Source organism: Spea bombifrons, chromosome 1 (assembly GCF_027358695.1).
Source record: "Spea bombifrons isolate aSpeBom1 chromosome 1, aSpeBom1.2.pri, whole genome shotgun sequence".
Lineage (NCBI taxonomy): Eukaryota > Metazoa > Chordata > Amphibia > Anura > Pelobatidae > Spea > Spea bombifrons.
This window is the reverse complement of record NC_071087.1, coordinates 134,980,959-135,002,742: the sequence shown is the minus strand read 5'-3', so window position 1 is coordinate 135,002,742 and position 21,784 is coordinate 134,980,959. Positions and strand designations below refer to the sequence as shown.

The 21,784-nt window shown below is 40.0% G+C and overlaps 1 protein-coding gene across 1 annotated transcript; it reads left to right on the top strand.

Annotated features, from left to right (window-relative positions):
- Positions 1-314: 314 nt before the first annotated feature.
- Positions 315-21,458, top strand: WDR36 (WD repeat domain 36). Its single transcript, XM_053474354.1, has 23 exons — positions 315-569; positions 1,135-1,162; positions 2,361-2,461; positions 2,740-2,857; positions 8,738-8,870; positions 9,307-9,361; positions 9,832-9,964; positions 10,273-10,448; positions 11,435-11,555; positions 11,693-11,758; positions 12,602-12,685; positions 13,673-13,827; positions 14,312-14,426; positions 14,681-14,843; positions 15,405-15,513; positions 15,591-15,670; positions 16,390-16,497; positions 17,728-17,828; positions 18,279-18,424; positions 18,811-18,927; positions 19,460-19,541; positions 20,082-20,269; positions 21,025-21,458. The coding sequence occupies exons 1-23, from the start codon at positions 411-413 to the stop codon at positions 21,172-21,174; spliced, it is 2,688 nt and encodes an 895-aa protein (XP_053330329.1). The 5' UTR covers positions 315-410; the 3' UTR covers positions 21,175-21,458.
- Positions 21,459-21,784: the final 326 nt, after the last annotated feature.

The window sequence follows — 21,784 nt, the reverse complement described above, 5'->3', positions numbered from 1 at the left end:
GTGAAACCGTTGAAATTGTGCCTTTTTTCCTCTAATTTTACCCACGTTTTTAGATATTTTTCATACCAAACGATGGCTAAAACACAAAACCTCCTTTGGTCCTTTAGGGCAACCATGGTGTTAAACCTGAACGGGTTTACATGACTTATAGAAATCTTATTACCATACGAATCGTTACTACGCTGGCGTTGAAGTGACAAATCACAAATCCAAAAGCGGAACTCGGGATCGGGAAACAATCCCGGTGCAGAGATGTCTGTTGCACACACGCGTATGCGTGCCACCCGGAAGTGCTTCCCGTGAACCCTGCGAAGTGTTGTGGACTTGCTGTGCTGTCCCCACGTGTTTGGAGATTTATTTGAGTGTACCGGGGGGAATCGCTGCTGTTGATCGGATCCACGGCCGGGAACATGGCTGCAGAGAAGGGGCGCCGAGGGAGCGTGCTATTTACCGGCTATCGATCCGTAGGCATATACAGCAATCACATCCCCCATGTGGTGAGATACCACAAGAAGCACAAGGAGTTCTACCTGGTGACCGCGGTGGGGAATAGCTTTCTCACATATAATGTAAGTTCCTAAGGAGCAGCTTCAGCTCGGACTTAACGCATTCCTTGTATTGCAATATTATAATTTCACGCTTCCAACGATAATTGGGAAGTCAGTTCTCCGGTTCCATGCGCTGGAAAGATTGCCTGAGACTTTTCCGATGAATTAGTAGATGCTGTGTGTATCTGCCTGTCTTACGTCTCAATGCTTAGAAGAATAAAAAAGAAAAAAATAAGAGTATTGTTTAACCATTTCATTTCACACACAAGGCTGAAAGGGTGCGAGTGTTTGATGTATAACCTTGTTGGACAGCACCAGGAACATTGTTGCTATAATAAAATGTAATGACATTGAATTAAAACTCAATGCACGTGTTGTGTGAATTCTGTAAGCAAAGTGAAAAGCGATCTTTCATTATGTTCTTTTCTCTGAAAGTTTAATCATGGAAAACTAACTTTTCAAGAGTATTTTCCTTTTTCTTTGGCAATAAGAAATTTTGTGTCAGTTATCAAGGTTTCAACTCTTGCTGTCATATTCATTAACGTGAAGGTTTTCTCTAACATTCTCCTCTTTGCATTACTTGTAGGTGAATAAGCTTGGGCAGGTTGCTGTCAGTGAGTATATTCTTAATATTCTTAACTGTTAAGTATTTTTTGTGTGACGCCTAAATGCGTAGTTGAGTGTCCCCTTATTGTTCTCTCTTGCAAATGTATGGATTGATTGTCCAGAATTATTTAATTCCCTATGATTCTCTTCCCTTCCACCTACTGGAGATTTGTTTGCAAAAGAGTGTTGGCTGCACCAACCTACATGAGAGCTCCAGAGTCTTTAATGAGCCCACCTTGCATGCATGCGCATCAAACATTCCCATTTGAACTTTCCTTCCACTGATTGGCTGCTTCAAGCAGCAAAAAGTGGTTAACAAAGTGGGATTGCAGACGGGAGGCGCGGTGGTGTGCTTATTTTTTCCTAATAGCTTAAATAAGCATGTTAAAGTACTTATAAAATAATTATATATTCTTTCTTCATTGCTGTGGCTAAATGGCACACTAGACCCACTTGTCCTTTTCAAGACATAGTTTCTACTTGCTGGGCTTTTGATCTACAAAACCATTAGGTACTCTCCAAATTGTGTTGGTGCTTTCGAGGAAAAAACACATTCGGCAATAAAAGGTTGTTTTAACTACATCCCATTTTCTGTTGTAAAAAAGCAGCGATAGTTAGGGTTGAGTCTAAGTAACACCATAAATACATATTAAACGCTAACTTGTGGAAAAAATGTACTTCTACAGATTGAGTTATAGTTTAAAATGGCTTAACTATATTTAATTATGCAATGCCCTGTGAATACAAGTTTGGGTTTCTCTCATTCCAATGAGTTAGCTGCTTTTATACCCTCCGGGACCCCTCTTTATTCTCCAAAGAAGAATAAAAATCTTACCGTGTGCTTGACCTGCCTTGGCTAAAACAAGTAAACACTTCCTTTTGTGTAATAAGAAAACAGATTCAGAAACTACAAACCAGAAATTGTATCTGGTGAATGATATGCGTGTTACTGCAGCTCCAGCCAACTGCAATTATCATAGCAAAAAGTTCACTCTTTATTTATTGATCTGGTGCCTTTTTAAGAGTTTGTAGCCGTATAATAGAATTTCAAAATACGTAGACTGGAAACATATCTTTTCAGTATAGTTTTTTTTTATTTAACATAACCATGCAGAACCTTGTGCATGTACACGAACATTTCATGTTTGTTATTTTACCCAATCTTGATAGTTTTCATGTTCAGTGCATCTTTTTGTGTGTTTTCAGGCAATGCACTACCAGAAAGTATTAACTGTCTTGCTGCAGACAGAATGCTTGTGTTTGCTTCACATGGAAATATTCTTCGAGCATTTGCGAGGAACAAAGAGGTATGTATGCATTTTTTTCTTTATGTAATGCATGTCAACAAATACACATGGGGTTACCCTTTATGAGCATGCTGTGAAAATTCCACACTGTTGGTATGAGTAGTGATACTAAGTGTTTTTTTTTTCTTTTATCCCTTTGCTTTAAATAGTCAGTAATTGCATAATTATTAAATATTAAGTATTAATAAAGGTCTCAATGTCCTGTATGAATCTGATTAACACATGTGGTATTTAATCCTTTTTGTGTAATACTCTTATTAACTTGCTGCTGTGTTCAGGTGGTTCACACCTACAAGGGTCATGAAGCTGAAATTCACCTAGTCCTGCCCTTTGGAGATCATGTTGTCTCGATAGACACAAGTAACACTCTTATAATTTGGGATACGCAATCAGAAGGTAAGAAATAAGTATTATATTGTTAATACTGAGAAACATCTGTGACAGTGCTGTCCAAGTGGATTTAAATACTATGCTATCATTTGGTGGGGTATTGCTATATTCTCCAAAGTTGAAATTCAGTGGGGTGTTTTTTTCCCCCGCCATTTCATGATCAAGAATTTTCATATCTGTAGAAACTGGAGTTGTTTTGCCATTGTTACCAAGTATGTGTTCAATGCAAATATTAATTAGCGCTCATATATTAATGGACAACAGTTGAAGATGAACAATATTTTGTAGTTTTTCCTTCACAGTAGTGCCTGCCCCCCAAAATCCCGATATTTTTTTTTTTTTTAGTTCCAGGTATAGTGCTTTCTCACACATGTCATTTTTCCCTTGCCATTCCAGGTGGCACATGAGAAGAGAAGGCTCCGCCTACCAGGTAGGGCAGGAAATACTATAAAAAAAGGAGACCTCCCCCTTCCTCCCCAGTGTTGTTTCCTGCCCTACTCAGGTAGCGGTTAGGCTGAAGCTTACCTTTCCTTCCTTTTTTTGTTTTCTCGGAGCCCCGGGGGGGCGTCCTTTTCTGATACCCGGCAGCGGTCCCGTGTGGATCCAGGGTTCGTGCGGCAGCCTCGGAGGCTGCAACTCCGCGTGTATCGCGGCAACGCACACGAGGCTCAGTCCTCGTTCGGCTCTGCCCACAGCCCAGGGGGCTCACTGGGATGTATATCCCCGGGCTCCGGTTCACTCCGTCCCGGGGAATCCTCAGAGTATGGCACGGCAGGAGGAGATCTCTAACCGGCTGTGCCGGTTTTCTCGGCACACGTTCAGATCTCCAATCGGCTTCACTTTCGGTGCAGCGACCCGGGGTCACGAGAGGTCAATTGGCTGGGAATTTCCGGATGTGAGGTTTCCGGCCCTGGGCACCTAAATGCCTCTGTATACAACGCCAGAATGGGTAAGATCTTTCCTTGCTGTTGGTTTCTGTGCTGTAGTTTTGCATCTACCTCTCTGCTATTGTGCCTGCCCGTGCCTGAGGATTGTCTACTGCCATTTCAAGTAGGTGTTGCCCTCTTTGCTTGGAAGAAGTTTTACGTTGCCTATGCCATTGTTTTCTACAGTTACAGCTTGTGTTTCTTCTCCTCAGTCATGTCAGATAAAAATCAGGATATCCCTCCTGAAGCCTCCCCACATAGGAAATCTGTGGGAAAGTCAAAACACAAGCCTGTTCATCCTGCAAAGACCCTGCATGACCCTCCGGTCAAAACGTGCAACTCCTGCTCTCGGCCTAAAGAAGTTTCCACAACGGAATTTACCTCCTGGTTGAAGGGGGAACTTCAGTCTACCTTTGACTGTTTTCGAGCCATGGCAAGCCCCTCTCAGGCACCCCTGCAACAACCTTACCAGCAGGGTCCACCAAATTACCTCCCGGATAACCCGGAAGATTATTCGGCTCCTTTTTGAATATGACTACAGAAACAGGGAAACTCTACTCTGAATCTACAGGAAGACATACCAGTTGCAAAACCAGATCCTTTTCAGGGTCACTCTAGGAAACCGCAGACCTTTCCAGTCCACGATTCTCTTTCTGCCATTATCACTGAGCAGTGGAAATTTCCTGACAGGAGATTCTTCACATCCTTGAGAACCAAGAAGCTTTTTCCTTTCGATAATTAGAATTCTGAGGCCTGGGAAGTCCCGAAAGTCGACACCGCAGTAACCAAGGCCACAAAAAAAAAAAAAAAAAAAAAATTGCCATTCCGTTGGTAGACGCGGCCCATTTCAAAGACCCCATGGACCAGAGGGCTGAGGTCTGCCAAAAGGTCTTCTGAAGCAGCAGCGGCGAATTTCGTCCAGCGTTTGCTATGGCGTCAACTTCTAGAGCCATTAAAATCTGGCTCCAACAGGCGGTGGAAGACTTTGCAGCTATTCGAGAGACTAAGCAGGTCGCTAGCAACCTGTCCGACACCTGCTTAGCAGTTGATTTCATCTCCGATGCCTCCATTGAATCAGTCCGTACGTCTGCTAAAGCCACTGCGCTTTCAGCGGTTTCTAGGCGAGCACTCTGGCTTAAGTCATGGTCTGCTGATAATGCCACTAAACACAAGCTGTGCAGCATTCCGTTCCAGGGGAGCCACCTCTTCGGCAGCGATCTCGACACGATCCTAGAATCCACCACGGGGGACAAGCACTGGTTACCTCAGAGGACAGGACCACCTCGTTTCAGATCGAGTTATTACAGAGCTCCAAGAGAGAGAGAGTCCTACAGGCCCTGAACCTCCAATCAGGACTACCAGTCCTTTCGGGGTAAACCCTACGCAAGAGGGAGATTCCAGAGAGGAAGAGGAAGAGGCAGGGACAGTAAAGCAGGAAGGTTCTGACGCCAGCAGGCTTCAGGTAGAGGGCAGGTTGACCGGTTTCATTCATGTCTGGGAAGAGATCACCTCAGACCCCTGGGTCCTTCGCATCATAGAACAAGGCTATGCTCTGGAGCTTACTCACCTACCTGCCCGGAAATTCCTGCTGTCCATGCCCCCTGCAGATCCTTGGAAAAGATCGGGTTTCTTCTCCACACTCAACAACTTTATTCTCGAAGAGCTCTGGTCCCGGTTCCTCATCAAGAGATAGGAGAGGGAACCTACTCCCAAGTCTTTGTCCAAAGCCATCTGGGAAATTCAGGCTAATAATCACCCTACAGGTGGTGAAAACCTGTATCAGATACAACAGGTTCCGGATGGAATCCCTGAAGTCGGCCACAGAGATCATTTCTTCAGGGGACTTCATGGTCACCATAGATCTGCGGGATGCTTATTTACATGTTCCCATCAGAAGAGACCACCAAGATTCCTCCGTCTGGCGGTTCCATTACCTCAAGTGATTCGACATTTTCAGTTTCGGGCTCTTCCGTTTGGAATTGCTTCAGCACCTCGGATCTTCACGAAGCTCATGTCGGTGGTCGTGGCCTTCCTGAGGCAAAAAGGCATAAAGGTGGTCCCATATCTGGACGATTGGCTCCTCGTAGCGGTCTCAGCAACTTTGCTCCAGTCCCATCTGGAGTTTTTTTCTTAGGACCCTCCACGACCTAGGATGGCTAGTACACAGACTCAAGTCACAGTTACTTCCAAACAGACGTCGTACCTTTCTGGGAATGATCCTCGATTCACACGTACAGAGGACGTTTCTCCCTCGGGACAAGATCCCAAGATTGAGGGAATTCACACAAGCGGTTCTAACGAACAAGTCAGTGTCCATTAGAGCCATCATGTCTTGGCTCGGCCTAATGACCTCCTCCATCTCAGCGGTTCCCTGGGCACTTGCTCATGCAAGACCTCCTCAACAGTTCCTGCTGGATCACTGGGATCGCTCCAGGATGTCCTTTCGCAAGAACGTCCAACTTTCCCCCTTCGTTCGGGAGTCACTCCGATGGTGGCTGACAGCCAGAATCTCTCACAGGGGCTCTCTTGGCAGACGAGAGTCTGGGTGGTAATTTCCACCGACGCCAGTTTGAGAGGCTGGGGTGCTGTTATGGGAAGCAATATTACCCAGGGAACTTGGTCTCCTCGGGAATCAGACCTGCACATCAAATTTCTGTTAGCGGTCTGGAGGGCTCTAAGGTTCTGGTCTACAATCCTGCGACACAGGTCCATCAGGATCCTTTCAGACAACGTCACCGTTGTAGCCTATCTGTCCAAACAAGATGGCGCCAGAAGCAGGCGCCTGCAGACCCTGACCGCTCAGATCTGCCGATGGGCGGAGTTCAGTCTCTGCATTCTCTCCGCGGTTCATCTCAAGGGTTCACTGAATCAGGAGGCGGATTACCTCAGCAGGAACTCAGTACTTCCGGGAGAATGGTTCTTACACAAAGGGTCTTCGCTTTCATCACGGAGAAATGGGGTACTCCTCAGATAGACCTGATGGCCACGCACCTAACCGAACAGGTACAGGAGTCTTTTTCTCTCTCTCCAGTCGGCCGTCCCCGAGCCCTGGAAGCACTCTCGCAGACCTGGGATTTCGATCTCGCGTATGTTTTTCCTCGGCTTCCCCTTATTTCCAGAGTGCTCCGGAAGATTCGAGAAATCCCTCAGTGTCATCCTGGTTGTTCCTTTCTGGCCTCGAAGAATCTGGTTTTCGGACCTTATCAACCTGGCCGTAGACGAGCACATGCTTCTTCCTCAGGTGAGGGATATTCTCGTTCAAGGCCCTGTTCTCCACCCAGATCCCTCCCGGCTCAACCTCTCAACATGGCTTCTGAAGGGAGATCCTGACCTCAAGGGGATTAACTTCATCGTTAGTGGAAACGATTCTCTCCAGCCGCAAGAAAACTACGGCTGCTAAATACCAGAAGGTTTGGGAAACGTTCATCACCTGGTGCTATGGGCACGAAGTATCCTCTCCACCCATCCATGAGGTGGAGGCTTTTTACAAGACGGCTTTGATAACGGGTTACTACCTGCTACTATCAAGGTCCAGATCTCAGCTCTCAGCAACTGCTTGGACTCCAATCTGGCTTCCCATCCCTGGATCTCCAGATCTTCTAAGGGGATGTGCAGACTTCGCCCTAGGCTCCGTCCGTCGGTTCCACCTTGGGACCTTAACCTCGTGTTGCACCAACTCACCACATCTCCTTTTGAGCCTCTAGAGGATACCTCTCTAAAGCTGCTCACCTACAAGGTTGTCCTTCTAGTAGCACTCGCTTCTGCTAGGAGGGTGAGTGAGCTCCAGGCTCTCTCCAGAGTGGAACCTTTTCTCAAGATTCTGCCGGACTGCGTTATCCTCCGTTTACCACCGGAGTTTCTCCCTAAAGTTGTCTCACCTTTCCTTTCGGATCAGGAGATCGTCTTACCTACGTTATGTCCGGATCCCAAGAATCCCATGGAGTTGGAACTCCACTCGCTAGACCTGCGGAGATGTATCCTGTCTTATCTCTCGCGTACATCTGCCTGGAAGAAATCCAACGCACTCTCCCTGTCCTTTGCGGGGACCCGCAGGGGCAGAGCAGTGTCCAGGGCTTCCATAAGCCGCTGGCTTAAGGACGCAATCACCTTATGTTACATCTCCGCGGGAAGAGTGCCTCCCTCCGGCCTGAAGGCACACTCGACCAGATCCGTCTCGGCATCCTGGGCTGAACTCTCCGGGGTGAATCCGTCTCTCATTTGCAAGGCAGCGACCTGGAGGTCGATTCATACGTTCGTAAGGCACTACAGGCTGAACCTTCATCTCTCTGACGAGTCTCAATTTGGTCGTTGTGTCCTGCAGACTGGAATCCTTCCCTCCCTATCTCGCTAAATCTTCTCATGTGCCACCTGGAATGGCAAGGGAAAGAAAGAATTCTTACCTGGGAATTCCTTTTCCTTGTCCATTTCCAGGTGGCACACTTTTACTCCCACCCATTAAATTTACTTTTGCTTGTCTATTATTTGCCTGAGTCTTTCTTTTTAACCACACTGGGGAGGAAGGGGGAGGTCTCCTTTTTTTATAGTATTTCCTGCCCTACCTGGTAGGCGGAGCCTTCTCTTCTCATGTGCCACCTGGAAATGGACAAGGAAAAGGAATTCCCAGGTAAGAATTCTTTCTTTTTGTGTTTTGGAAGGCCAGAATGTTGCTTTACATTCTTCACTTTTTAATAAAAAAAGTAAAATCCAAAACATTTCACAAGCTTGTGATATGTCTACAAGTCTCCCGTGCATTGTATCTACAGAGTACCCCCTTATGATGTCATGGAAACATCACTGTATTTATATAGAAATATAAGTTTTTAGCACTTTTTTATGAAAAGAGAAAAACGTTCTCTATGTCCTGACTCTGATCTCCTCTGTGTAAGATCATACGAGCTGTCTAGGTAAGAATTTGAAGTTTATTACGTTCTATTGAGTGCATTAATATTTTACTCCACAGAGGAATATCTACAGCTCAAATTTGATAAGACCAACTTTACTGTTTCTGCAATAATGCACCCCAGCACCTACTTGAATAAGATTCTTCTAGGCAGCCAACAAGGGAGCCTTCAGCTATGGAATATAAAAACCAAGTAAGCAAAACGGCAAGCAGCTTCACAAGTGCATGATACAAAACGCAACACAACAAAACATTTAGTGTTTGGGGATGGATTTTTTTTAATTTTTTTTAAGATACACGTAGAATTTGTTCATATAATTTTAATATTTTTATATAAACTATGACATGGGCTATGTTTTTATTATGGGCAAGTTCTGAAATGCCCTGGATACAACAACTGAATCATGAATGATTAGATTAAATTTTGATCTCTTATTTGTTATGAGGTTAAGCCAAAGTAATTGCAGGAAGACTGATCAAAATCGTGGAGAATTAAATTTTTTTTTCCACTATGCATAAATCTGAGATCATATAAGTAGTTGATTTACAAAGAAATCGCTTTAATTCAAAGGATGAATGTAGTTATTGTTGCTCTCAAGAATTTAAATCCCCTTTTTTGTTTCTTTTAGCAAACTTCTGTTTACATTTCCAGGATGGGAGTCAGGTGTCACAGTTCTTCAACAAGTAAGCACGTCAAAGCTACTAGTCCCTGGTCTTTTACTTCCATACTTAACAACATTGTTCTCGCCTCTGATCCCCATTACCACTTATTTTAATTTCCTGTCATAAAACATGTAAATACTTAGAGATTAAACGATGTACAAGAGGGAAGTGTATTTCAGAGGAGGAAGGGGAATGTTAGAAGAATCTAAAACTAAATGGTCAGATGCCTAAATGTAAAGTAAGGAAGTTTAACTTTAGTAATAGGGTGATGGATAAATGGAACAGCCTCCCATCATAAGTGGTAGATGCTAATACAGTGTGGGACTTAAAGAATGCAGGGCATAGGCATAAAGTTATCCTGAATCTAAGACAAGATTAAGGACTAGATGGGCCAAATTATTCTTATCTGCCTCATTCTATGCTTCTGACCTGAGAGAGAAGGTGTGTGTGTGTGTATATAATTTTTATAAGCTTTGCTTTTTATTTTATAGGCACCAGCTGTGGATGTAGTGGCAGTTGGTCTGACAAGTGGCAAAATAATTTTGCACAACATAAAATTTGATGAAACCTTAATGACGTTTCAGCAGGATTGGGGCCCCATTACCGGAATATCTTTTCGCACAGGTTTATATTTTAGACATTTTAATTGTTTAAAGTTTTATTTTTATTCTCATGTATTTTTACAAACACTCTTCTTTATTTTCTTCTGTATGTACAAATGCACATAAAACATCTAGTCCTCTCCAATATTTTGATAAAAAATACATTTTAAGGCACAAAAATGTTTGTCAGAAGTATTTAAAAAAATGCTTTAATGCTAAATACTATTTGTACAATATAACAATATATGTGTGCATAGAATTTCTATGCAATAACATCAATACTATTTGTATCCATTATAGCTTAGCCGTGGTTTTCTTCATTTGTTGCAGATGGTCATCCAGTAATGGCAGCTGGAAGCCCTCTAGGTCACATTGGGCTTTGGGACCTTGAAGACAAAAAACTGATGAATCAAATGAGGCATGCTCATGCCACTGCTATTGCCGGTCTGACATTTGTCCATGGAGAACCTCTTCTTATCACTAATGGAGCAGATAATGCAATAAGGGTAATTTTATGAGTACATTTAGTGTACTTCCCATGAAATATTTGTCCACAGACATAAAATATTCCTTTCATTGAAATGTTCTCTTCCATCCACTGCTATTTAAGAGCAATGTAATAGCGTAGATTGAGCAGGAAATACATGTAATTAGCTTATTCCCTCTGTGCTTGTGGCTTGCATATACATTGTATTGAGTTCACATGTGCGCAGGGATCTGAATATGCTATTGTAAGCCTTTTCTGCAGGTTGAATTAATTAATGAGCTTTCAGTGGGAAACAAGATAGTCACATTATTGGACTTTTGGTTGGGGGCATCACATTATTCTAGCAAACAAGATAGCAGAAGTGCTAAAAACCATTTAGTCCATAGGTGTAAAAAGTGCATAGTCCTTAACAAGTCAAATATTAGAAACGGTACTGTCTACAGTAATGCAGGTTATTATAGAACAAAACTAGATTTTATTTCATGAAGTTTCTTTACAGACTTGGAGGAGTACCACTGTTTTCAGTCTTTCCATGCTCACACCCACACAAAGCTGACTATTTGTGGCAACGCTAAACATGTCCAAGGAAACCCTTTCCTTCATAAACTTTTTAATTAGGCAGTGTGTGGCTGCTTAATATTCAGAATACTGTATTTTATTTGTTATTTTTGTGCCATAAGTCAATATTGTAAAGAGTACATGTGTGTTTTTGTGACATGTGATAGAACATACACAATGACTAATCGGCAGACATCTGAAAACATATTAAGTAAAACTATATATTTTTTAAACTCCTCTTCAATGTGAAGGTAGTAATAAAGTACAGTGGGAGTTCCTCTTTAACCTTACACTAATCTGAATTTAATTCTCCGAGACACTGCACCTGAACAGAGTACTAAGATGGTGCCTAGGAAATGGTAAATTATTTTCAGAAATTTGCCATGGAACAGTGGAGTTGATTACCATTTGTTTGACGCATTCTTCTGTCTGTATTTTGCGAAACAGGTTTGGATATTTGATGGCCCTGGCGGACAAGGACGTCTGCTGAGGTTCCGTGTAGGTCACAGTGCTCCACCAACTTTCATCAGACACCATGGACATGATGGTAAAATGGTCCTCAGTGCAGGTGAGCCTCTGTTGTAACCCAAGGTCCATGAAACCCACGTGAAGATGTTTGCACAGTTAGCTGTTTCCCTTGCTTGTTGTTCATGTTATTTGATTTGCGTACAGTCAAACGATAAACATGCCTTGTTTTCTTTCCAGGTCAGGACGGAACATTGCATTCATTTTCCACAGTTCATGACAGACTAAGTAAAAGCCTGGGGCATGGTGAGTATCAAAACTTAGTGTTTCTGAAAATAGCTTAGACTTTTAGTATGTTCAGTACCTACTCTCTGTATTGGTTCTTATTTTTGGTGTTATATGTACAGATTGATAGGCTTTACATCCTTAGTGGGCTATATTAGGTCCTTCTGAACATTAAATGTATTCTCTCCAATAAAAACACATGCTATTAGTGTGATATTTGAGTACCGCTTTGATGCTCGGAAACCCTTTTATTGTGCTTTATGGCATGCAAAAGTAATTTCTGGATAGGTCTTTGTTAAATGAAGCTCATATTTTAACTATTGAATGAGTAGGGTACTTTTTTTTTTTTTTTTTGGATTTAAATGTAGTTGGTTCCTGTAAAATAGTATTTCATGTAAGTAGTTACACACAAAATCTAGCAAATATGCACCTGTATGGTAAATGCAATTCCAGTAAGACTCAATATGTTATTGTTACAATCAATATGAAAATTGAGTGTGACTAGGAGATGCACCTTTCTTTTATTACAAATGATTGTGTACCTTTCTAAGTTGAGTAAATTTCTACTTTTGAAAACAAAAGTTTTTAACCAATGCAGGTTAGCGTTTTTTCTCTGCTGTCTTCCGCTGCTGGGAAAGTGATTAAAAACTTCAAATATGCCTAGTGGGCTTTCCGAAGGGTCACATTGCAGTTGTGAAAGGCATTGTGGCTACTCCCAACCTACTTGACATCAGAACAGAATAATATATTTTAGTAGTGTAACGAATATCTCTTCATATTTAGTTTCAAAGAATTCTTAAAATTAACTTATGAGATTTATTTGCAAGCTCTGAGTCCATATTTCATGTGCATTGTTTTTAACAGGTTCTGTAGATAAAGCCAAATCCAAAAAGCTGGGACTCCGTTGCCATTCTTTAAGACTGCCTCCTATTGTTTCGTTTGCTGCTGGTATGTATTTCTTTAAGCAGCCAAGTTCCTTTATTGTACATGTACAAAATAAATCTGAATTATCGGGTATTAACATTTCCTTTATTTACAGGCTATTATTTTGGAGTGTCCTTTACTATTTAAGTCATTTATAGACTTAGATTTTATAGCACTATAACAATACGGAAAAATAAAATTGACAATATACAAAACTGATACAGAAGTATCAGCTACTCATGAGCTTACAATCTATTAGGAAGTGAGGAGCATTTGATTGTACCGAGGGTCATATGGAGAAGATGTCGGTAGGGAGAACAGCTGTGGGGTTTTTTCTCCTCTTCAAAGAGGCAGATTTGTAAGTATTAGTGGGATAGGTTATGATTCTGTGAACGGATGGATTTTTGATGAGAGCTTAAAGTTAGCATAAATTTGGGGGTAGAGCCTGACAGAACAAGGTAGGGAGTTTCAGAAAATTAAGTTTAGTGTTCAGCTATGCCTTAAACCTTTCCTAAATCCAAATTTTTACAGTAGTATTAGACCAAATAAATCTGTAATGATTACATATTAGTATACATCATGTGTCCACCTTCTGTTACTATAGTTGGATCATCAGTCATAAATCTGCATATTTATTCTTCCCATTTACTTATCGCTCCCTTATTTTGCGAATTTGAAAATTGTTCTGTCTGGGTTGCAAGGGCAGGAAAAGAAATAGCAGGGAATGGAATTGATTGCATAATCAGAGTAAATTCATTTGAGTTTTATGGCATAATATTGGTCTTATAGAGCAATTTCAATGAAATGTGTCCTGTTGGAAACTCCTACAAGAAGTTCTGTTTTTTTTTTTTTTTTGTTTTTTTTTACACCTTTAGGAAACAGATTCTTAATATAACAGTATATATAATATGGTGTAATATTATAAGTGTCTGTTACAGCTGTGCCAGATGATGCACACCCTGCATGCTATTTTTTTTTTTTTTTTTAAATGACGTTTCTGTTTTGGGACAGAGGTGGCACGGCAGAGTGATTGGGATGGAATCATTGCTTGCCATCAAAATTCCCTTGCATGTACAACATGGAACTTTGTGAGGTCTACTATGGGAGCTCATAAGCTAAAGCCTCCAGAGCTAAATAAAGGAGCACCCCGTGGCATACATGCAACTGTAAGTACTTGTTACCGTTTTTGCATACCCCCGTGAGCTTGGCACACCGTTGGTCCGTCGCTTTGCTTTTCTGTTCTTGCTTTGGTCCCACTAAGCGTCCTCGGGCAGGTCAGTGGGAAGTGTGGATACTTCATCTTCTAATTAGTTGCGTGCTTCTCTTTTTTAGAACAAGCATATGTTTATTGTTATGACACCATGATATATTTTCACTCCATGATTCTTTCCAGTAATAAGTTTACTAGGTATGGATAAGGCCAAATGATAAACCAATATACAGGCAGCTTCATCTCATGGCCAGATTGCTGGTTTAGGGAATAGAGGTTTAAGTTAACATCTGTGTTTGGAAACGGCAGGAAATTAGTTTGAGAATACACGGGAAATCGGCAGGAAAGTGTAAAACATTCTCTAGCAGAATAGCGTGCTAAAGGATGGAGTTTGCATGATGACTTTATGACTATTCTTCTTGTGTTGTTTTTTTTGTAAGGCTGTTGAAATTACAAGCTGTGGCAACTTTGTTGTGATTGGCCTTTCCCGGGGTGACGTTGATGTGTACAATATTCAATCCGCAATTCACAGGGGGCACTATGGCAAAGATAGAGGTAAGTGTTTCTGAAGGTCTGATCTAAAAAAAATATTGCTGCTATTGCATTTTTTTTTCTGTTTCCAAGATTGTTCTCTCCCCTACCTTCCTTTCTTTGTCTTGTGTACTTACATGATTTTGTTTTTGGCATAGCAAACAGTATTGGTTTAGTTACCCTTTCCACTCCTAATAGCCTTGTTTACTTGTGACTAGTAGGCTCTAATGTTCCTTGCCCGGCATCAAGACTTTCTGTTTGTTTTCCCATGGGTACAGCTCATGAAGGATCAGTGCGGGGTGTTGTCGTGGATGGATTAAACCAAATGACCATCACTGCAGGCAGTGACAAATTGATAAAGTTTTGGAAGTTCAAGACTAAAGAATTAATCCAGACAATAAGTCTCAGTTCTCCAACATCTATTCTGCTACATAGGGAAAGGTAAGAGAGTCCTGCTACTAAAATGTTTGTTTTTTTAAGGGGCAACTCATCTGAATAATTTTACTTTATCCATATTCCTACTAAGTAATCTTAAAACATTTCACAAAAACATAATAAAATGATGAAAATATCGCTTCAAGGCAAAGGTGTCTATTCTTCTGAATAACTGAAGTTTTATTATTTGTGAAAAAACATTACATGGTTCAACTAATAGCAAATAAAGAGTTAATCTCATGTGATAATGTGGCAAGCAGGTCTGTGGCACTGGTAAACAAATACTGTTTTTTTTCTTTTTTTTTTTCTTTTTTTTTTGTTTTGAGTATTTTGACAACTATATTTAATAATCAAAATAGTAATCTTAAATTTGACAGTTTGGAAAATAAAGGTACTCTATTTCAAAGAATATACGATTCCACGTAGACTTTCTGCCTCTTTTCATATCTAAGATTTTCATACGGTTTCTGAGTTTTTGGAAAGATGGTCTTTCATATGTTTTAATTTTTGTTTTGCTTTTCAGAACATTAAGAATTTGATATCCTTTGTATTTTTATATTTTTACAGTGGTATGCTGGCCATTGCCTTGGATGATTTTGGCATTAACGTTTTAGATATTGAAACAAGAAAAATTGTGAGAAAATTCACAGGCCACAATGGAAAGATCAACGATATGGTAAATGTTTTTAATTTTGGATTTATTTACGGAAACAGTTGTATTTTGTTCTGACGTGATCTGTTTTTCTTTTAAAGACATTTAGCCCTGATGGGCGATGGTTGATGACTACCTCAATGGACTGTACCATTAAAGTGTGGGACCTTCCATCAGGATGGCAAGTTTTCATTTGAAGTTCATTTTATTTGTAGATGTTTTTACTAGGGCCCAGTAAACTTCACATTTGAAGCTCAAATCACAAACTCAGTTGAATCAGTAAATTATGTATTAAAAAAAAAAACATGCAAAGGACCTTGTGACCAGTCCCCTCCTCTTAACATACATATACCCATTTTATAATTTTTTATTTTTTTTTGGCCAAACTCATCTTCAAAGTCCTTCAGATCTGATTGTGGTGCAAAGGGTGCAGAGTTGTAACGAGCTCCTGCAGTGCTGACTTGTCCCTCTGGCATGGTCAGCTCTTCTGGCAGACTTGAACGTTCTGAATTAGCCAATTTAAAGCAATTCAGAAAACAAAGCTTCATAGGGCACTACTTTTTACTGGGACATAGGGAAAAGAACTTCTGGATGTGTGTGATTTGAAGCTCCAGAATATGTTTGATGGTGGATTACAATTGTAACAAGATAAAAAAGAAAGATAAAACAGATGTTCTCCGATCTCTTTATATGTTTTCATAGCTTCAAAGAAAATGTATTGGAATAATTTGGGAGGTTAGGGGTGACTTATGTTTGAGTTTGTTTTTAGTTGTGCTTGAATAGAGACATCACCCTCTCTAAACACGGTGAAAGCTATTCGGTGTTCAGAGAGCAGCTTATTGTATATTGTCATTGTATTGACATTAAAGTGTGTGTTAACATTTTGTGCCATTTCCTCAGCCTCATAGACTGCTTCCTGTTCGATTCAGCTGCAGTGAGCCTCAGCATGTCGCCTACAGGGGATTTCTTGGCAACAGCCCATGTTGATGATCTTGGCATTTATTTGTGGTTAGTTTATTTTCTTTCACCTGTTTGGCATTCTATGAATACAATTTAGGCAATTCATTTTACTTTAGCTGATGTTTAAATCAGTGTAACATAAGGCAAATGTTTAATGAGAACATTAGCTGTCTATCAAGCAAATTGAAAATGGCATTAATGTCTAAATATTAGTTGCATGTTAAATTGTGATTAGCAAGCTTTTTATGTTTGGCATTTTCAAGCAAATCGATGATTTCATGTATTTCCCCCCACCTATTTATTTTATAGATTGTGATCTTTCCCAATTTTAAACCATGGTGACTCTGTGACTAGATTGTAAGGACATACTGAGCGGTATTTGCGCCGCAGTTTTAATTGAACATGCGTAGAAAAGCAAAACATCTTAAATATTTGGGACTTACCCTGAATGGACAAAGGTATTGGGACATCTGACCATTACATCAACACGGACTTTGATGACATTGCATTCTGAATACATAGAATATATTCTTCTACTCTTCTGGGAGGTTTTTTTCTGTGGAGATTTTTGCCCGTTCATTCAGTAGAGCATTTGTGAGGTCAGACCCCAATGTTGGAGAAGAAGGCATGGCTCACCATCTCTGTTCCAGTTCATCCTAAAGGTGTCCGATGCGGTGGAGGTCAGGACTTCATGTGCATCAGTCAAGTTCTTACACACCAAACTCATCCAACCATGTCCCTTTCGGCATACCAAGTAATTTTGGACAATGCTTCCAACTTTCTGGTTTGCCAACTGTAAAGTTTAGTGGAGGAGGGATAAAGCTCATTGAGCTGTTTTTCAGGAGTTGGGCCCCTTACTTCTAGTGAAGGGAAATCTTAATGCTTCAGCATACCAATACATTTTGGACAATGCTATGCTTAAAACTTTGTTTGAATAGTTTGTGGAAGGCCTTTTTCTATTCCAGCATGACTGCACAAAGCAAGGTCCATAAAGACATGGTTGGATCTTGGGGGAAGCCTTCTCAGAATAGTGGAAGCTGTTATAGCTGCAAAAGGGGGGACCTGCGGTATATTAATGTCTAGTTAGAATGCAATGTCATGAAAGTCCGCGTTGGTGTCCCACATTTGTCCATATAGCGTACTTGTTGAGGCTTGGCACTCTTGTAATCTCCATGACTGTCAAATATTCTTTCTCTTCTGATACTCAAAGGTTTATGTTAACATGTAAGTATGATTTTATGAGATGATTTACACGTTGTGTAAATATTTAAATTTCAGGTCAAATAAATCCTTGTTTTCTATGATCTCTTTGCGTCCACTTCCTGCAAATTATGAGCCGACAGCAGTTATGCTCCCTGGTATGACTGATGAAATTGAAGGTAAGAGACATTGTTGCATTAATGAAACATAAGACCGAACAACCTCGCAGCCAGAGTGGTATTGGATGACATTTCATCATTTTAATTTTATAAGCTTTTTAATAGTAGAAGATTAAACTATAATTTTCTCACCCCTGTCTTTAGTTATATAAATAAAATGCACACTTTTCCAAACTATTTTAACATATCTGCAAAATGTATTACTTTTTTTTTCTACGTACGAGGTGAATTTAAGGAGGTGTTTTAGGTTTCGCTAATATTTGTTATCAGAGCATCATTTGATGCATCACACAGCTATAAGTTTCATAAACTTCTGCATTAGGATTTTTACCCTTCCTTGTTGAGGTTAAGCGATCAGACACAAGCATTAGTTTGTTGAATGTCTTGTTACAGGTAGTGTAGTTGTTTTGGTTTTTTTTTGATTACTTTTAAAAAATATTTTCATAACAGATGAAGACACTCTACCTGAAATAGAAGGCTGTAGTGATGACATGATGGAATACGAGTCTCCAGAACAACTGGGAGAGCAATTGGTAACATTATCTTTATTGCCTGAGTCGAGATGGAAGAATCTTCTGAACCTTGACGTCATCAAGGTAATATGTCGTCCTTATCTGTAACGTGACGTACCAATTAAAGCACCTTCCGTATTTAATAAAGGAGGAACAGAAAATGTGCACTGTTGGTGGTTCCTGAGAACAGATATTGACAAATTGTGATGAAGTTTCATATTTGGTAGTGGATATAATGTTCAGTAATAAACAGATTTTCATTTTAAAATTACACGGTTTACTATATTCTTCCATTTATTGAATACAATTTCTTAAGAGCTATTGTTTTATATACAGTATGTATTTGTTCTTTACGTACATTATGTGTATATTCATATTATATATTTTCTGTTTAACATATAACCATGTGTTCTAGTTAAAGCAATCTGTTAAATAATCAAACACTTTTTTTTTTTTTTACTTCTTTTTAGAGGCGAAATAAGCCAAAGGAGCCTCCTAAATTGCCCAAATCTGCTCCATTTTTCATCCCAACGCTTCCTGGGCTTGTTCCTCGCTTTGCCTCTAATGCACAGGATGACTCGCAAAAGGTAGGGGCTGCAAGATTTTTCTATATAAACACATAAGATGGTAAAACAAAATATTTTTTGTTTTGACACATACCTTTTATTAAACTAAAAGTATAAAAAACATTTTATTTTAGTTCTGAACATGCCAAAGATAATGTGGCTCACTACTCATGTTTCACTGCAGAAAATTATTACTTTGGTGACCGTACGGAGATGAATTGGGTTCTGTACAAACAAAATAGAAAACAAAATGAATACTTTTATCTGGCTCTTCTGAACATTTGTATACTCATTAGTAGCACCCTCCAAGTACATTTTCCCCAATGACTGTGTCTCAAATTGGGAGTTGGAGTTCCTAGAGTCTTTTGGTACTCTGTCATGTTCAACACAGTAATTGCCAGATTGTGGAAGGTGCTAAGCAGCCCTGTAGAGCCTCTACCCGGACGTCATTGTTGCATCCCAATGAATAGCATGTCTTAAAGAAAAAAAAAATAAGAAACTTCTGTACATTTGTCTAATCATCTTCATACATTTTTTGCCTGTTGCGTTTTAGTCTAAAATAGTGAATCTTGGAGTTCTTGAACAGAAGTCTCTGTTTTGTGTCCAGTTGCAAGAAGCTATTGAAAATCAAAACTGTAAGTGTCCAGCTTTCTTATCATTTCTCACAAACCATAAAGGTGTATTAAAGTAATTGGGGAGTATTCTGTACCTGTCAGTACTTTCAAAAGAAAAGATCTCTCTTGTTAAAATACTGCAGCTCCAGAGCTAAAATATATGGGGATGCCGCTATCGTATGCATTTAAAGTGGCTTCATTGTAATTTTACGCAAAGTCCTCATTTTTAATTTTTCATGAAAATTGTCACTGGTTGCAGCTCTGTAATAATGTCCCTGTTACTCGAATGTGTTTTTGTGGAGGAGGGATGGGTTTTTATGGTCATGATTTAAACTCTTTAGCTTGTGCATTACTGCTTCAAAGTCCTTGCAGAAAATGTCATTGGTTTCTATTGTGGTTGTGCAAAATGTATCAATCAATGCCATAACCCAGCTGTGCTTTATTACGGTACTTGGTTCTAGTTGTCATTTTAGTGTACTGGTGTACTTTGCAGACAACATATCCAAATATTAAATGTTCTGCTATTAAGTTGTACAATTATTTCCTTTTTATTATTGACAGATGACATTCCATTAAAAACAATAAAAGAAATGGGACCTTCTGCTATTGATGCAGAGTTAAGAAATCTAGTGCCAGAGGGCGGTGGTTCCGTAGAGGTGATGCAAAGCTTCTTAAAGATGATTGGAAGCATGTTGGCTACAAAAAGAGACTTTGAGTTGGCCCAGGCATACCTCGCTTTGTTCCTGAAGGTAACTGTTTGAAAGTAGCACCTAGACATAAATGTTTGAAGCTGTTTCTCAAGTGTGCTAATCTGTACTTGCTTTAATAAATGGTGCCTAGACTGTACGTGGCAGGTGTGTCTCCCATTGTCCTTATGTACTGTTTATGTAAATGCACTGCTTGTGATTAAGGCATTTGAAGTACCCAAAATTATAGCTACAGTCATCTCAAGCATTTTTGACGTTATGGTCCATTTCAGAGATGACCACCTCATTTAATGAGTCACCAGAATCAGGAATCTGCACACACACCACAGGAACTCAGGTGCTTAGCTGTGCTCCAGGCACTCAAGGGTTCCACTCAGGCAGGTTTATTGAGGGAGAAGGACAACAACGTTTTGACCTCACAATGAGGTCTTTATCAAGTTATCACCTCATTTAATGATGCATTATTCATGACTAGCTCAGTTCCTTCAATAGAAGTTCAGTGAGGATTGACCTTTCATAATGGGCTGTATTTACTAAAGGGAGGATTGACACGTAAGGTGTAGTTTGACTTCACCATACGTTATGAATCTCCAAACCTTTTTGAACGAATAGTGAAGGAAGGCAGTTAAAATCACAACTTTAGTGAATAAACCCCAATCAGTTTGGTGAGATGAAATGTTCACCCTACATGCATTCCTCTAGTTTACTGAACGCACAAATGTAGCGCCAAATCTGTTTTCGGTGCATCACAAGTATCTATTGCCTTGAATTCATCTAGTTCTTTGTATGCATTTCAGCTCCATCTGAGGTTCATTTCATCTGAACCAAGGCTGGTCGAAGAAGTTTCAACATTATCTGCTTCTCTTCAAGAAACCTGGCTGAACCTGCAGACCCTTTTTAATCAGAGTTTGTGTGTGTTAAATTATATGAAAAGTGCTTTATTATAAAACATACCTGTTTTATTTCCTTATGTGTTTTGTAATTGCAATGTTTGCTTGTTTTACAAGCAGGGCACATCGCTTCTTCCCCTGACCTCCCACCCTCAGAGCTATCCTCTTCTGTACATCAGCACTGAAATTTCAAGTTCATTTTCATGAATAATAAATACTTTTTTTCTTAAAAGTATAACTTTCATGCTGCATGTAGATCAAAGAGTGGTAAAGCACATATGATGTACAAAAGCTATGTATATCCAAAAAGATTTATTAATAAAATGTGGGGTTTTTTGTTTGTTTTTTGGTTTTCTTTTGTTTGTTTTTTTTTGTCCAGTTTGATTACTATTTGGTAGGTGGCTGTTGAGAAACAACACTTTATCCAGAGCATTCTTGTTGCAGTGGGCACTATTTAAGTTTACTTACTCACCTTGGTGATCTATAAAGCCATGTAAATTATCACCAACAAAACCCCCGCACCTGGAAACAAGTTGAGTGCTTTTCTTGCTGACACCTAATGTCAACATACAGTTCTTTACTTTAGGCACCCGTCCTTCATATACAAATGTAAGATTAATGAGTATAACACTCTTCTGGGAAGAACTTTAAAATAGCATTTATATAA

Bases quoted from the DNA above. Each gene is read 5' to 3' on its own strand.
- WDR36 (XM_053474354.1), top strand. From the start codon at position 411: ATGGCTGCAGAGAAGGGGCGCCGAGGGAGCGTGCTATTTACCGGCTAT. The intron at 17,829-18,278 runs GTAAGAGACATT...TTTTCATAACAG, and splicing joins TATGACTGATGAAATTGAAG to ATGAAGACACTCTACCTGAA. The intron at 19,542-20,081 runs GTAAGTGTCCAG...TATTATTGACAG, and splicing joins AGCTATTGAAAATCAAAACT to ATGACATTCCATTAAAAACA.